The sequence below is a fragment of the Ursus americanus genome, chromosome 1, assembly GCF_024610735.1.
Source record: "Ursus americanus isolate L20-20 chromosome 1, mUrsAme1.1.p, whole genome shotgun sequence".
Classification (NCBI taxonomy): domain Eukaryota; kingdom Metazoa; phylum Chordata; class Mammalia; order Carnivora; family Ursidae; genus Ursus; species Ursus americanus.
This window is the reverse complement of record NC_142127.1, coordinates 30,055,950-30,074,587: the sequence shown is the minus strand read 5'-3', so window position 1 is coordinate 30,074,587 and position 18,638 is coordinate 30,055,950. Positions and strand designations below refer to the sequence as shown.

At 34.5% G+C, this 18,638-nt stretch overlaps 1 protein-coding gene across 2 annotated transcripts in view; it reads right to left on the bottom strand.

Annotated features, from left to right (window-relative positions):
• Positions 1–18,638, bottom strand: part of EPC2 (enhancer of polycomb 2) — a 117,188-nt gene that overhangs the window by 17,893 nt on the left and 80,657 nt on the right. For both annotated transcript variants that reach the window (XM_045782221.2, XM_045782212.2), the window contains exons 4-7: positions 13,376–13,582; positions 6,162–6,310; positions 5,010–5,142; positions 2,657–2,848 (exon numbers count right to left, since the gene is read on the bottom strand). In XM_045782221.2, the coding sequence (XP_045638177.1) occupies positions 2,657–2,848; positions 5,010–5,142; positions 6,162–6,310; positions 13,376–13,582 (681 nt within the window). The remainder of the gene's footprint in view (positions 1–2,656; positions 2,849–5,009; positions 5,143–6,161; positions 6,311–13,375; positions 13,583–18,638) is intronic.

The following is an 18,638-nucleotide window of genomic DNA, read 5'->3' as shown; positions in this document are numbered from 1 at the left end:
TTGGTACTTAAGTTTCAGTAGTTCCGTAATTTCACTTTGGAGTACATCTCTTTTTCTGACAACGCTGGCTCAACCATATTTACGTGCAAATTTTGAACCTCACAAATCCCTCTCTTCCTATTTTGAGAGGAAAAATGTGTTCTCCACATTATTTCCAAACTGTGGTAATTACCACTGAGCAGGGTCATCCAGGAGAGAAAGGCATTTGTTTGAGGTTCCAATATACCTCCACCAACCCTATGGGGGAGACACAGAAACAGTAAGCTGGGGCTGATTCTTTTTCCTGGGGAACGAAGCCCCACACCTGAAATTTCAAGGGAAATCCCAATTGTGAATTTTATACTTTGGTTCCTTTGCAGATCATCTACCTCTTCTAAAATACACACAGGGAAGCATTACAAACAAAGTCTCAGAAATTCTCTGCAAAAAGTATACCACCCCTTTGTCCCAACCACCCACCTCCCCAAGAGTGGATTCCAGTATTTAGTCTGAGACATAGGAAAAGAGAGTTGATATTAGGAGAATCAGAAGCATGATTAAGAAAAGACAAGGTTTTTAATTCTGCTCTGCTGCAAATCAGTTGGTTAAGTCTGAAATTAAAGTGTTTGTTCTCTTAAGGCTCCCTAATCCTTTGTTCCTTGTTTACTGGACAAAGAAGAAACATGATTATTTTAGTGATCTTTTTAGCAATGAAATCCTGATTTTGTGAGAGCTACACCCTAAATAGCTGCCTCACTGTATGATGTCCAACTAAATAGGCAAAGACTCATTTTTTAGCAACAAGGGGATATCATTATAAAAATTAATGAGGGTTTTTAAAGACTAGTAAAAGGATTCAGAAGAACTAAAAGTTTCAAAATACAATTTGATTTTGAAATTTTCACGTGGATTTGAGGGCTGGGGACTATATAAATAAACACAAGAATTCAGAACAGAAAAAAAGGTCCCTTAATGCAGGAGGAATATATGATTAGTATGTGAGTGTGCCCTGCCATCAGGGTGCTGGACTGATTTCAGCAAGAAAGGAAAGGTTTCTACAGTTCTTAATAGCCCATGTGTCATTCTTAAAGGGCTGAGGGTGTAAAGCAAAACTTTGTAAGCTCTCCTGAGTACTACCAATATAAGGCTATTATTGAAATATAATAAACCATGTCCTATTCTTACTTAAAATTTTTTAATCATGTCCCAGTATATATAATGTAGTAGAAGCCATTTGCCACCTGGCTACTACTCCGCCAAGCATCATTCTGTTCAACCTCTCTTCTTCCCCTTTGCGTTTTATGCTCCAGCAATGCCAAACTGCTAGCAGTTCTCACTCATGCTGTTTCCTCTGCCTACAGCCCCTCCCTACTCTTTCTATATGGAAAATTACTATTTGTTAGTACATTATTTCCTCATTCCTTCAAAATGGCCATGTCCCATGGCTCTTCAAAGCACTGAGTAATGAATTATTTCATTAGGTGCTTTTCAAGAGTATACTAAATTAAACATACCTTTGTGCATTTGTTACAATCCAGATAAATGCTAAAAAATTATCTATAAATTAGTGACAGAAGAGTAAAAAAATACATAATCTAGTCAAAGGGGACACATTTTACACTTTTACGTAAACTCTAGATTTTAAATAGTTAAAACCATAAACTGTTTTATACACAGTCTTGCTTCCAGAGGTATCTGTAATGTTGGTTTAAAAGTTTTTTCTTTTGGCGCAGTCGTTAAGCGTCTGCCTTTCACTCAGGGCATGATCCCAGAGTCCTGGGATCGAGCCCCACATTGGGCTCCTCCACTGGGAGCCTGCTTCTTCCTCTCCCACTCCCCCTGTGTTTCCCCTCTCTCTGGCTATCTCTCTCTCTGTCAAATAAATAAATAAAATCTTAAAAAAAAAAAAGTTTTTTCTTTTAAACCAATGAAGTAAATATGTTAAAATATAATAACACGTATTTGTTATATAGCATTCTCTTTAGGTTGCCTATACCATATAGAAAAAAGAAAAGGGTATTGCTAGATGAGGTGTTAAACTATAAATATGTTATTTATCTTTTAAAATTGATCCTTTAATATACAAAGGTCTTGTTTTAAAAATAGCACTTGTGAAAGTAAAATTTAGATTTTAAAATTGCAAACATTTCGCTATAAACTATTGCAATATAAACCAAAGAACTGTCTTCACAATTTGCAACTTGAATCAGTTCTTCTAAATCTTTAAAATTAAATGGTTTTCGTCAAAGTAGCAAAATTTAATTTACATTAAAAAGTTGTAAAATAAATGTTGGTGGAATATAGTAAAAAAAAAAAAGGAATTATTATTGATGAATATTTACAATTATGTATTAACTATCTTAAAATATTGATAATCCATTTCTAATAGTCTCCTTTAAGTACAGTGGGAAAGAATAGTTAATGTTCATTTTTATAAAAGGGAAAACTGAAAACCACCTAAATGCTCCACCGAGGATAAATTCTACCCAACTGATAGAAAATAATGGAAAGTAAATACCATTTCAGTGGCCACATAAATAATGTGGAAATGTATATATACTATATAACATTAGGTGAAGAAAGTAAGAATCAAAACTAAGAGGTCAATTATGTTTTAAAATATAGCAATATAAAAGACTAAGAGGAAATGTTTTTAAAATAGTTTTAAAACAAGCACCTGTGGAAATTCATCTTCATCTGAGCTGTGAAAGTCATATTGCTTAATATCACTCTTATTGATCACAGGCAATGTCTCAGGAGTGGGTTGCTGAGATGTTATCAAAGCCTCTGCTTTAGGCTTCTTTGGGTACTTCTTCTTTTGACGAACCACATCAGAAGCCTCTTCTTTCAAAGACAAATGATGAGGGTGCTGTTTACATGACGATTTTCCCCCCAAAAGGAAGAAATGAAAATCATTTTAGAAATCATGAAAAACTATACTGCTCTTTGAAAAACATACATTTTTACCCAGGAGGTGATTTTATTTACTGTTTTTAATATGCAAAAATTATGTGATAATAAACTGAAAAATGTTTTACTTTTTGCAAGTTATGATTAAAAATCATAATGGTACTTAATTTGCTTTTTCTATTATTATTTATACTTAAATTAAGATGTTAGTGATTTTTAATAATTGCTCTATTATTATGCAATCCAGCATTTAAAAGTACTTAAGTTCAATTTTATTTAAATCCACTGTATTAATAACTAACAATTTTATTTTCAAAATAACTTGTATTAGATTATAAATTCATTAATTTATTTCCACACTTATTTCCAATTTTTAAAAATTTCTACAGCTGGTAATTTTTTTGAGAAAAATAAGTTTAATTAATTAGAAAAAAAACTTTTACTTTTTTAGAATGCATAATTACTGCCTCAACTGAACAATAATCAAACTGTTCTCAAGTACTCCAGAGTTCTGTGACAGCACTTGAGAGGCCATCTGGCAAGAGACTGACTGATGGGGTGGGTTTCCAGCCCCCCTTGCTCTCCACTCAGCCAAGAAGCTCTGTTTCTGTTTTTAACATAACAGTATTCCCTTTAATAAGTAGGAATCTACTACTTGAAAAGTTTGAAAATGATTGTTCTAAGCACCAAAGTACAAGCAACATGAAAGTGAAAAAATATTTAGGAAGTTCTACATTTTCCCATGTAATCCACATTTTTGTTAAAACAACTGCAGGGTCAAAAATGGTATGCACAATGAAAATGTTGCTTAAATGGCAAATTATGTAGTGATATAACTAGGTTTCATACAATGGATATAGCTATGACATCAAAGAGAAAACTCCTACCTTTTAGAAACTACCTATATTTTAAGGTGGGATGTGTGACCAAGTAAATAAAGTTAGCTATGTATAATGAATGGGGTAGAGCAACAGTGGATGCAACATTATCTCTAAAACTCGTAAACAGGGTGTTTATTCTTACAGATGATCTAAAATAAGAATCAATATATAATAAAAGCTAATTCTGTCACAATAATTTCAGGTTGAGATTTCATATTCTATGCCTACCAATCATATACCTGAAAAAAGTATTGGTTTATATAAAATGGATTTTAAGAAACTTAGAAAATTACATTTATTGTACTGGTGATTTTTGGCTATAGAGGCAAGTGTGATTTAAAAAGAATCAGGTAGGTGGGCTAGATGCCTGTGATGAATAAGAAAGAACTTTGGTGTTTAAATTGACATCAGTTGAATAAAAGAAGGAGTCTTCCTGCTCCACATTCTTCTTTGACCTTTAAAGAATGAACCCATGAAAAATAAGAATTGTGTACATTTTTAAAAGATGAATTTTCCACAAACACCCTATGTTGCTTTTTAAGTCTTGCTACATAGTAAAGCTCTACTACCTAAATAGTCAATACCTATTTCTTATTTAAATCTAAGCTCCTTAAAGTTTTATTAATTTTTTATTTCTCAATTGAATACTTTAATTAAGGTACCATGTGAATACTGAATAAATATAATTCCTTTAAGTCTAAGAGACTAAAATTATCATGGAGTCTAGCTCTTTCTCTTAGGAAGAAAACAGGATCTGGAAGTTACTGGACTTCATCAAATTACTCTAAGTAGATAGCGGTTGATAAATGCTGGTAATGGACATGATGATGAAAATAAGAATAACTTTCAATAGTCTCTATGAAGAAAGCTTTAATCTTAAGATTTCTGAAGCCTGCCACTATAACACAGGATTTGCTAAGGCTAGTGATAACAAGTAAACTTTAATTTACCCATATTCTGTAGGCATAGTGAAAAGCACATGGTTTTTGGTTGTTAAACCTGGACCTAAAACTCGAATCAGCCCCTTATCAGCTATATGATCTAGAAGTCACACAGGGGTAAAATCTGCTGTAAGGATTAAGTTAATATGTATGTAAAAATTCCTAGCAAAGTGCTTGGCAAATAGTAAAAACACCACGTTAATTACGTTTTTCCTTAACCAAACTATACCAAAACAACTGAAACCAGTAATTGTCTGATCAATATTACCATACGTGTTTCTCCCCGGAGGATATTCACCTTAGTTTTACATTCTTGGACTTTGTGATGATTTCCATTATGAAGAGTTGCTGGAGTGGCATATAACTCTTTGTCTGATCTATTGATTTTCACTTCATTAAGGATTTCACCACCATAGTCTCCCAAATGATATCTTGGAAAGGTGACAAAATATAAGAAAACGTTTTTATAGTTCAAAAATAAAACAATGATATCACAATGAACTAGAATAGAACTAATAAAATAGAACCAACAATTAATCAGATTATTCTTAAAAGAGAAAATTTATAGGAATAAAGAAGTTCATATTTGGGATTTAGTAAAAACCAACTAATAAAAAAACCCAAAAAATCTCTAAGGGACACAGAAGACAAATTTCTCATATATTTAATATTTTCAAATACTGGGAAATGATGTTTAGAAAGCTTACCTCAGCAATCACATAAACTTCTGTTGGGTTTAGTATAGTTTATTTAATTATACAGGAAAATGACTATTACATCAGAGAACACATTTTTTTTTTTTTTTTTAAGGATTTACTTATCCATTCTAGAGATGGAGTGCACAGGAGGGGGGAGTACAGAGAGACAGGAAAGAGAGAATCTCCAACAGACTCCCTGTTGAGCATGGAGTCCTCTGCTGAAGGGGGCTTGATCCCAGGACCCTGAGATCATGAGACCTGAGCTGAAATTAAGATCTGGATGTTTAACTGCCTGAGACACCCAGGTGCCTCATAGAGAACACATTGTTAAAATGTGCAGAAACCAAAAAATGCTTTTTACCTAGTCAGAAAATAAAATCATTTAAACATTAATTTCCCTCAAATTTTAATGGAAACTTTAATAAAAAGAATGGTCAAAATGATCCCCGGATTCTTTTCTAAATAAAATTCAATGATTCTGAAAAAAAAAAATTAAGTGTATTAGAGGATCTATACATATTACACACAAAAATATTCCCCAAATTTACAATCCAAACTGATTTTTAAAATAGTTTTAAAAAAAAATAGTAATAAGAATTCTTCAAAAAAATGTAGATTTTGTTTGAGAATCTATTTCAATTGTTTTAAAGCTAGGCAAAACCCCCCCCCCCCACACAAAAACCATACCATTTGGTTATATTTTGCCCATCATTTGGCTTAAGCTGGGATTAGTATAACAGTAGCACTGTTACCTTTTTTCCACAACTTCTAAGGTTAAGTGCAATAATTCTCGTTTTGTTTTCTCTCTTCTCTTAATCATTTCCAAAATCGTTATGGCTCTACTAAACTCTCGTCTCAATTTCAACATCTTCTCATAAGAGGCTTCATCATTCTTACGATTCTATTGAAAATTAATTTTAGAAGAAGAAACAATTAATCCAATTATCCACATTTCCCTTTTCATTCAACAAAATCTTATGAGACCCAAATATATTATATAAAAGCAAAATGTTAAAAATGTTAAATGTAAAAAATCATCTTAAACAGCAACTACACGAGAGAACCCATCTATTTAACTCTGAAAACAGAAGTGTAATAAGCAAATAGTTCTCAAATATTTAAAAAAAAAAAAAAACGTTGCCCATTGTTGAAAAGATGGAATAACAGGAGGGATCATTCCAATGTAAACAAATTTTTAAAAGTCGACCTGAAACAAAACCTAGTGTACCAGATAATGTAGTCCATTCAAATTGATACAAGGTATTTTCCGATGACAGAAAGAAACAGTTCTGCCAAATCAAGGTTATCTAAAAATAGCCAAAATGGGTCTCTATCCATCCATCCGGCTCTGTAATCGCGGGTTGCAATGGTCAATACACCACAACGTAAACATAATGACAAGCAAAAATTCACTTCAGAAACTCAAGATATAAAACTGAAAGTGGGATATAAGGCATCTCAAGGAATGGGATGATTATGTTTCAAAGTAATAACACCTCATTGCAGGGTAGAAAACAAGTGAAAATTCTGAATTTCAGAGTATTGTTAAGAAGTTCCTACTCTGAAGCATAAGATTTAATTAGAACAACTCAGAGTGAAAGTCCTGCTTAATAACTAGACAAGGCTCAATTGTAAACAGCAGCATCTATTTGCATATGAAAGTTACTGTTAATATATTTTGTTTAACCAAATAACCACAGAATATTTATATTAGGCATGGAACTATTTGTTTAAAAACAGACCATTACCACCTCTCATTCTATGTATCCAGACAGACTTCACTTAAGCAATCTTTCCATCCATGAGTTAATAACTCAATAGGACAATACCACCCAGCAACCGCACTACTACTTACCCAAAGGATACAAAAATAGTGATTTGAAGGGGCACATGTACCTCAATGTTTATAAGCAGCACCATCCACGATAGCCAAAATACGGAAAGAGCCCAAATGTCCATAGACTGATGAATGGATAAAAATGATGATGATGATGATGTGTGTGTGTGTGTATACCTGTACATATAATGAAATTACTCAGCCATAAAAAAGAATGAAATCTTGCCATTTGCAATGGCGTGGATGGAACTAGAGTATATTATGCTAAGCGAAGTAAGTCAGTGAGAGAAAGACAAATACTATATGATTTCACTCATATGGAGGAACTGAAAAAAAAAAACAGATGAACATAGGGGAAGGGAAGGAAAAATAAAATAACAACAGAGAGGGAGTCAAACCATAAGACTCTTAACTACAGAGAGCAAACTGAGGATTGCTGGAGGGGAGGTTGGTGAGAGGATGGGGTAAATGGGTGATGGGCATTAAGGAGGGCTCTTGTGATGAGCACTGGGTGTTATTTTAAGTGATGAATCACTAAATTCTACACCTGAAACTAATACTACACTATATGGTAACTAAGTAAAATTTAAATAAAACCTTGAAAGAAAAAAAACAAACCAATATATTCAAGTGATGTCCACTAAGGACTCAAACTCTGCAGGAATAAAAGCTGTTGTCACCTCATCAAGCAAGGATCAAATATTTGGTGTGCAAATATTTGCAAATATTGAACAGTTTAAGAAATAAGGATTTATGAGCAGATCCTAATTGACTTGATGTGAAAAATTACTTGTAAATATTAACCAAATATTTTGTATTGCCCCTCTCTTTTATTGTCAAAATGAAGTATGTTAAGAGTGGTTAAAAAGAATGCAATATAACATCAGAAGGAACCTGAAGCCCAGTTTCATCCTGGAGGATTATAAAGGAGAAAATAAAACTTGAGAAAGATTCAAAGTTTAACTCTTTTATGTGTAGTTTCTTGTATTTGAAAAATAATCATCTACAAAACATAACCTAAACTAAGCCCGATTAAGATACTGCATACCTATATCTGAAAATGCTATGTTAATAAGTCAGTCTTTCACTGTATCAAAAGGAAATTAGTCTTCTCCCCCCTTCCAGTACTACATGACAAAAGGCAAAATCTAAAGTATGGTTTTGAGCAAAAGTTTTTGGCAAGCAGGCAGCAATAATACTTTCCAATTGAAAAAAAAATTAACGTTACCAAGAGCAAATATTATACAGTACTACACAGTACTACACACATCCCCTACCCTCAAAAGGCTTAAAGTCTAATAAGAATGAGACATACAGATTCAAAGATGAGTAGTAACACAAGGCTCCATGACAGCTGAACAATAATCAGAAGTGCACCAGAACCTTTAAGATTAACCCCCTCTTCATTAAGCGTTCCTTGCGGCCTATAGGCGTCCCCCCTGTCTTAACCAGTCCTTTCCTGCTCTCCTTAGACCCAAATAACTACCCTTCCTAATTTTTCCTTTCTCTAGTCCTGTCCTTTCTACACTTTTTTGAACCTTCTATTCTGAAATAATTTCAGATTTACAGAGTTACAAAAATAGTATAAAGAATTCCTATATATCTTTATCCACATTATGCAAATGTTATTATTTTACATTTGCTTTATCTGTATGTATGTACATATATTATTTAGTCTATACTATTATGGACTAAATGTTTGTGTCCCCTGAAAATTCATGTTGAAACTCCAAGCCCTCAATGTGATGTTATTTAGAGGAAGGGCCTTTGGGAGGTGATTAGGTCATGAAGGTGGAGTCCTCGCAAATGGATCTGTACTCTTCTAAAAGAGATCCCAGAGAGCTTTCTTGCCCCTTCCACCATGTGAGGGCACAGCAAAATGACTTATGAACCAGGCAGTAGGCCCTCACCAGACACTGAATCTGCTGGTACTGTTTCTCATACCTCCTAGCCTCTAGACCTGTGACAAAGAAATATTTGTTGTTTAAACCATTCAGTCTCTGGTTTTTTGTTGCAATAGTCTAAATGGACTAAGACGTATACATGAATGTATGTAAACACATACATCAATATGTAAAATTAGCAGTCGTGTTTTTTTAAAAAATTGAGACTAGTTGAATATATACTGTGCCTTCATCCCTAAGCACTTTAATATGGACTTTGTAGAAACAATGATAATCTCTTACATAACCAGTACTAGTATCAAAATCAGGAAATTAACACTGACTTTGTTCATAATTGTCCCACTAATGTCTTTTATGGCAACAAATATAATTGTTACATATATTTTCATATGTTTATGTAATTGCTGCCATAAAGGACATTAGTGGGATAATTTTTATTATTAAATTCACTCATTACAGCAAATTTTTTCCTGGTCTAGGATCCGATTCAAGATTACAACTGTACTTAGTTGTCATGTCTCTTTAATCTCCTATGATTTGGAATAGTTCCTTTGTTTTTCTACAGTGATCATGATCTTGAATTTTTAAAAAAGATTTATTTATGTAAGGAGGAGAAGAGTCTTAAGCAGACTCCACACTGGGCACAGAGCCTGATGCAGGGCTCCATCCCATGACTCTGAGATCACGACCTGAGCTGAAACCAAAAGTCGGCTGCTTAACTGACTGCGCCATCCAGGCAACCCCATGATCTTGACATTTTTAAAGAACAGAGGCCACTTACTTTTGTAGGATGTTCCTCAATTTGGGTTTCTTTGACGTTAAATTCAGGTTATGTATTTTTAATAGGATTATCACAGAAGTGATATTTTATCCCTCTCTTGTATCAGGAGTTAAATGATCCTTATTTGTCCCACTACTGTTGGTGGTAACTTTGATCAGTTGATTAAGATGGTGTCTGTCAGGTTTCTTCAGTCAAATAACTATTTTTTCCTCCTTTAATCAGAAGTATGCTGTAGGACTATGTACCTTGTTTCTCATCAAATTTCCTCCCATTAGTTAATTATCCACTGATTCTAACTTTTGTCTGAAAAACTTATTACTTTCGTGGCTGCCAAATGGTGATTTTCAAACTTCCTCATTCCACTGACGCTTGGAAGTCAAAATTCTACTGTAAGGAAAAGTGTTCCCTTCTCTTTTATCAATCAGTTAATCTACCAATTATCCATCCATCCATGCAACCACCCATTTATATTAGTATGGACTCATGGGTTGCTTATACTCTATGGGTTATTCATCACTCTATTTATTTTGACACCCACATTTGGTTAGTAGAGTTCCCCCCTTCAAGCTGGCTCTTCAGCCCTTCTGACATGGGTCCAACATTCTTTAATCTTCAATCAACAGTCTTTTTGGCGTAGCAGAATGTTCCAAGCTTATCTTTGTACTTGCCTAGCCCTAGACCTGGAAACACCATTTTTCTAAGAAGCCCTGGTTCCTTTTAAAGGAAAACGGTATTTAAAAATCATGACCTACATGCTAGGCACGCTCACTGCTACTGAGCATCATTGCTTCTAGACCTCCTCAGCAAACAGAACTGGGAAATACACTTATAATACATGTATGTACATATACATGCACAGATCTATATCTATATCTGACTCTCTCTATATATAAAACAGTAAGTTCATACTGACATTTTTCCCATGCTTTTAAGATGGCCCTATCTCTGTTTTCAAGTCCACTCACTTCCTTTACCCTTCCTCACTACAGTCTCTGCTCTGGACCAACTCTTTTCTCCCTATACCCAGTTACATATTATAGTTCTGACCTACCGCCAAAACTCTAGGGAAGAGATTCTCAAACTGCTGCACTTTATTTTTTTTTAATTTTTTACTTTTCAAATTGCTGCACCTTAGAATTAACTATAACTCTTTTTATAAACAAGGATAATTCAAAGGAGATTGTTATATGGAGCCAGACTGAGAACAACTACTCTGAGTTTCCTCTCCTGTCTATCTTGTTTTTTTCTGGGCCACACAGGGAGGAGAGAAAGCACAGATGTTAACAGTTCTATCTACTGGGTTAAACATATTAAACACATATGCTGATTCAAGTCTTCCCAATCAGTGCTTTCAGACATGCTGGTGCCTGAAGACTGTCTCATTTAAGAATGTCCTTAAGTACTTAAGCAGTCGCAAATTAAATATCAGTTTAGTGAATTAAAGTTAAATTCTAGGCTGCCAAGCAAATATTTCAGAAGTCCTTTATTTTAGCACCTTTGTATCTAGCTATACATGTGTTTTCAATTTTGTGGAAACAGAAAAGGAAGTAGAGAGCCTGTGTTAACTGTATTCATTTTTGTATATCCCAATGCTTCCCCACCTCTGGAACACCTAGGGATGTTTACTGTTGACTGCTTTCCCAATTTTCTCATTTTGAAACACATGAACATTTCTAAGCAGCATTAGTGTGCATGAAGGGGTCTTTGGTCCCACAACTGAAAACAGAGAGGAATAAAAAGACTACTAGAAAAGAAAATGTACCACTCTGCAGAGGAAGGTGAAAATAACAGATAAGAGAAAGGGTAGAAATCAGTGTCGGGAAAAGTGGTACTAGTTATTGAACAATGGTGAAGCACCTGAACATAGGAACCCATTCTAGCAATTCTCAATATACACTGGGTAGAAAACAGTAGTTTAACCTATTTAAGAATTAAACCGGTTTAAATATTTGGAATATTCTTTACATGTCAAAAAATACTGCTAATTTTAAGTACTTCTTACTCACTAAAAGAAGTCCAATGGTATTCTTCCTTCAAAAGACATTGTTAAAAAGTCTGTGTTTTGCAATGTATCTAAATCAATTACACTTCTTTTAAAGATTTTACTTATTTAAGAGAGAGAGAGAAAGAGAGAGAGAGAGCACAAGCAGGGGGAGGGACAAAGGGAGACCCAGACTCCCTGCTGAACAGCCCCGCTGCGGGGCTTGATCCCAGGACCCTAGGATCATGACCTGAGCTGAAGGCAGATGCTTAACTGACCGAGCCATCCAGGTGCCCCTATTACATTTCTTTTAAAAAGCATTTGGTAGTTCAGATTTTTCAGTGGTTCAGATAAACCTCTCCTTCCTCATGTCCAATTGCCTGTATTTATAAACTTACCTCATTTTAGTCTTTTCTAAGCAAGATGTTAAATCTTCATGAAGTACCTGAGATTTCCTTAGCTAACAACTAAAACGCCAAGTTGAAAACTTAGCCTGGGTTAGGAAATGGCATCTACACTTGGGAAATCCAAGAAAGACTTAACAGAAAATGGTTGTTAACCAGTAGGAGAATTTCTCCTAAAATATACTATTCCTGGCAGCTGTTATGCTTCACAGCTGTTATATTAACAACTGACAAGGACAAGCTTTTAATGTTAGGAGAAACAGGAATCCACAGAAAATGCTTTGCCTCCAAATCATAATTCCTCATGGTTTTAACATTTATATGCTAAAATTTTTTGCATGTTACAGAATGTGTTACTATGTATGGTGTTTACTGTTTAATTATGAGGAACGGAAGACAGTGAATACCCACTCTGAAGTAATACCTTCCTCTATACCATATCATTCCACAACATGAGACCCTTTTTCTCTTACTTAAAATTCCAACTCACACTGCTTCTGAAAGGCAGATGGGGACAAGTTCATCAATTTGAAATTTGACACAATGGACAACTCAGAGAAGAAGAAAAACATTCCACTGTTACTTTTGACTACTGGCAGAACAGGCCTGAAAATGAACTTTTCCCTACTTCCCATGACCCCACAGTAGCTAGAGGCAGTAAAGTCCATTTTTCTTTGCAAGAATTAGAATGTGGTTTCAAAGGGGCTATAAGCTCTTAAGTTTCTTAAACAAGAGAATATGTATAAAATGTATATATAATTTAACTGAAGAACTCATATTTCTGAGGTACATAAAGATATATAATTCCTTTTGCTACTTCAATTGCAAGTTTGAAATGGTGTAAGCAGATTTAAAAAGGGCATGGGTATTAGATATTATACCAATAGAAGGTGACTGACAGAAGCTCCTCAAGAGCAGGATTTCTAACATTAGGTTTAACAATGTTATTAGCTCCCCTGTACGTTCAAGATATTCAAAATTATTGAAGTTATTAGCAGAAAAAAAATCTGTCTTAAATACCATTAAGGTACACTCAATTAAATCTAATTTGTACATTACCTTTCGAGTTTGCATTTTCTCTGTTCTCCTCCGAAAGGCAACATAAGGGTCATTGTTGGTAGAGCCGTCTCTTTTCTCTTGTTTTATCTGAGGAATGAGGGACGGACCCCTGCAGTTTTTACGTTTTCTTACCCAGTAGTCATACACAGCTTTAATAAGGTAATCATCTTCGTTTAGCAGCAGTTTTGCTTCCTGAAGTGTTACAAGCTAAATGAAAAATACAAATTGTCATCAACTATAAGGTTTGAAAAAGAGAAATCAAAGTTAAGCTATATATACCTATATAAAAAAATGTGATTAGTCTAACAATTATGATCAGACATCATGATGGCAGAAAACACAATTCAATTCTGAAATTTTACAAAGGATTTATTAATAAGGAGATTTATCCAAAAATTTATATTTTGCTCTGAGAGGTAAGTACCACAACTTAAAATATTTAAGAAGCCTAAATGAACACTGGGAAGACTGGAACAGATTTATGCCAGTTAAGTCTTGGACTTAAGATACCTAGGGTCCATCAAAATTCTGATATTCTGTGATTCTACATATTTGAAGATCTACTAGTTTTTCACAGTCTAATAGGTTCTTTCTGTGCTTTTGTTTTTCAACAGAAACTAGAAGACACAGAAGGTTTTTCTTCTATTTACCTGTAAAATGAAAGATGAATATTCTCTAACATATTGCAACTAATATAACAAGTTTAAGACTGTAAAGAACAAACTTAGCATGTTTCCAGAAGTTTCAACACTATGCAATTTTGAATTTCTTGTACTAATTACATATAAAGGCAATTCCTCTATCTAAACTGGTTAAGTACTAGAGAATCCTTGTTCTCAACACTCTTTCTGCTAATGACATTGTTATGCCTGGAACAGTGATCCTAGGATGGTTTCTCTAGGAAGTCTTACACTGATATCTCAGGGATCTACTTCTCCTTTATCAATACATAGTCAATATAATGTTGACATATCTCAAACTAAGGTTTGTAAAAAATTTGTTTGGTCACATCTGTTTCCTTTCTGCTTGTGAAGATCAAATAGACCGATCGGCTTTAGCAGGATGGATTATGGGTTATCCATAACCATTTACAGTGAACTCTAGAAAAAGGTAATGGAGTTTTAAGGCTGGAAAACCTCAATGAAGTGCTGTTATCCCAATCTTTTTACTTTTATCATTTTGGAGATGAAGATTCATTTTCAAAATAAGTTGAGGTATCTCCTTAAAAATGTCTTCCTAAAACTTGGAAATGAAGGGGAACATTTTCTCTCTGAAACTGTAAGATCAATATAGGAATTGATCTGAGGGTTGTATGAAGTCAACTAAAGACAGCATGACCCACCAATAAATTCCTGATATCTGATTTCACCTACTGGTATAAGTTCATGGAATAAATGTAATGATCACTGGACTTCCAGTCCTATGATGGTGATTACCAGGGTTAATTTAGTTGGTTTCTTATTTTAATTTGGCTGCCAAGACTGGCTGCAGGAAGAGAATACACTGACAATGATAACTCAAGTATTCTAGTTCATGTAATGATTACATTTAGTGCAATAAAATTATATGTGGCCACAGTTTGGCTTTTTCAATGTCTCAATGAAGTCATCTTAAATGCATCTGAAAGGCTGAGTAACTTGGTCTTTAAAGTGGAGGGCCAGAGCCTGGAACAAGAGACCAAACTAAAAGAACCAATATTTCCAAACATCAACTTTAACAGGCACCTTTGTTAGCTGAAGTTCTCTGGAATAGTCCAAAGTCTACAATGCCAGTGGTAGAATAAGAACCAAGCTTTCTGGATGTAATAAAATTCGACCTCATGCTTACATCATCATGACATCACTGGCAGCTTTCACGTGCTCAGGGAACCAAGGGAAACAATGCTGTGATATGCCACACATCTTCAGCTGTTTGGTCATTCTGCTTCTGATAAAATTTTGTACCTTCACGAATGATATCAAGAACATACTCTAACTTGAGAGTGGGGAGGAGGATAGGTTTCTTCCTATCAAGTCACAGAGCAGTAGTGAGTTTCTTATATAATACTATCAGGATAACACTGCTTCCTATCCTCCTGCAGGAGATGTAAGGGGATTAAAACACTGCCTTAGATTTCCTTCTCTGGTGCTTCTTGCTCCTTCTACAAAGGTCCTTCTGCCTGGTTGATATGTACCCTCTTTATATCTCAGGTAATAAGAATTCAATACACTATTTACAGTTAAACATCCTGACATTTCTTTCCAATGTTAACTATATTTCTCAGGTGACTGATGTTTTTATGTTGCTATACAGTAAATTTTTATTTTATTGGGTAAAATGAGTTTTAATCATTCTATTAAAATTAGCTATTCTAAGGCAATCAGTGTCACCTGCATCATTATCATCACACTGACAGCATCAATTTGAGTGGGAAAGAACTATTTGCAGATAAAGTAGTCCCAAATTATCAGGACACAAGATTAAAAATCCACAAAATCAGAATCCTACTACTTTTCTACCTTAAGAAAAAAGTTCTGCCATTTAGCATTTTCTCTACTAGAAAGCAGTGGAAACCAGTATTTATTTGACAAAAAGGTCAGTGATAAAATTAATTATTTCTAAGATACCTCTGAGTTGTTTGATTTACTTACTTTGGGGGCTTGGAGATGAGATAAAAATTATTCCACTAGCTGGGCTTTTCTTCTAGATTGCCACTAGCTTCACGAGGACAAGGATCATTTAGTTTGTTTACATACAGATTCATGGTTCAGCAATTTCAAGAAATACATTTATAATACACAAATGAATAAATTATGTATAAAAAGTAATGTTTTAAAAATATAGTCAGTTAAACAATAAATAGTTAATAATCAACTACTATCAGTCCATCATTATGTTATATAAGTTGTGGGGAAATTAGGGAAAAAAAATTCAAGATAAAACTACTACCGACAGGAACTTAAAATGTGGCAGTCAAGGCAAGACAAATACAATTTAAAAAATAAGAGAACAATGTCAGAACTTTCGAACTCAGTATTAGTAAAATTAAGATATAGGACAGAACCACAAAATACTCCATCTGGAAGTGCTTGTGTTGGTAGCTTAAGATACAAGTATAAATTCTGAGGACAAATATTGAAGAAAATAGCAACAAGATGTACAGGAAGAGATGAAGAAAGAAGAAGACAAGATTTGAGAATGTGGAGGTCAACAGCATCCAGTACTATGGGGATATTTAGTAGGATACAGGCTGAAATGGACGGATGACAATGAGAAGGCCATTGGTTACCTGGGTGCAATCAGTATACTGACATGCACTGGAGTAGGAGTAAAAGTTAAATAATATGTCTAATCTTTTAAAAATGTAACTGACAAAAAAAAAAAAAAGGAGAGACAAAGGGTGGTGATTCATAGAGAAAGATGGGGTCAAATGAAACGGTTCTCCTGGAAACAGGGACCCTTGGCACATTTTTGGGCAAAGAGAGAAAGACTGAAGAAATGAGACAAGAGATAATTAAAGATGAAACATGCGAGGAATATACAGGTGCATGAGGAAGAGTTAAAATCAGAAATTTAGGGACTGGGGCGCCTGGGTAGCACAGTTGTTAAGCGTCTGCCTTCGGCTCAGGGCGTGATCCCGGCGTTATGGGATCGAGCCCCACATCAGGCTCCTCTGCTGGAAGCCTGCTTTTCCTCTCCCACTCCCCTGCTTGTGTTCCCTCTCTCACTGGCTGTCTCTGTCAAATAAATAAATAAAATCTTTAAAAAAGAAAAATTTAGGGATTGAAGAAAAAGGGATAAAAAACACACCATTGTGAATTTTGGAAGTTACCAGGGAGATAAGGAACATGATACAGGATAATGTGTAGTTAAGAGAGTCAGAAAAGTTAAACTTGAGAGGTCTGTGGACCATCTAGGTGGAGATGCCAACAGGCTGCACAAAAAGAGAAAGTCCTGGAGCTCAAGGAGGTCAAGGGTAAGGATACACGTATTATTATCCTCAAAAAAATGCTTGCTAAGGTGATATTAACCCCAAACACACAGGACAAGAATACCAAGGACAGAATTTCAAGAAACTCTGATGTCTGCAGAAATTAATGAAAGGACTCAGTAAGAGACAATTAGAAGGAATAATCACAGAAAATATTTTTAAAAATCAAAAAAGAATAAAGTATATTCAAAAGACAAAAGGTGATAAGTTTGAAGAAAGAAGGAGAGCTCAATTAAAATAAGTGAATGGGGACTGAAAATAATCACAGCATTTGGCAACAGGAATTTTCAATAATAACTTCATTGCAGCAGTCTCTACAGAATGATGGGGGCAGAAGCTTTGTCTCAGTCTTTTATGTCTTCTCTACCAACAAAATAAATATTGCTTTAACCACAAACTTAATTCGTTGCTTTGAGATCTGCTACCATGTCAGCTGCCAAAAAGGAAAATTAAAGAAATCCATGAATCCACATTTCAGGCACCTAAGATGAGAATAGCATTTGGTATCTTTAATCCTTAGTCCTAATAACAAGACCATTATCTTGCCCTTAGGATGAACCTCCACCTTTGTCTACACTGCTGAAAGCAAGTGCTATCATCCTCTGAGTCTACCCAGTTTTAGGGTTTAAAAACTTGTCTCTGAGCAAAGAGAAGTAAAATAGAATATTTTACTGATTGTACGTGGATCGTTAATTGTACTGTTCACACATGCTTTTTGTTTATCCTGTCCCCACTGAGATAATAAGCTCCCCAAGGGCAGAACTTCTATCATCTCTCTTGTTCACTTAAGAACTAAGTAATTATTACTGACAGAAATGAAATAAAGCAAATTATAGAACAGAGAGCTGAAGGCTTCACCACCAGTAATTTCTGAGCAACTGTGGAAAATAGCAAAAGTACCAAAATAAAGACTAAACTTAAGATTTCTAGAAAAGTTTGCATATTAAGAAGAAAAATGAAATCATACCTAATGCCAGTGATCAAAATCTTAGGAAAACTGTGAGCATTAATAAGAATATTTTTGATATTTGATCTGATAAATTAAAACAAATTTCCAATAAAAAAAAGACATTCCCTCAAAAAACCAACTAAGTTGAATTTTACAAAATTCAGTTTTCAATGTACTTCTTTTGATTGCACATAAATTATTACTTTCCATCCAAATGGGGGGTTAAAGACTGATAGAAAGGCTAAATATGCACCAAAGCCCTTTCACAACAGAGAAGTTTTTAAAAATGTTCTGAAGAGCTGGTAATGCTTCAAGGATTTAAAGGGCATAAGTTGGGAGGTAAA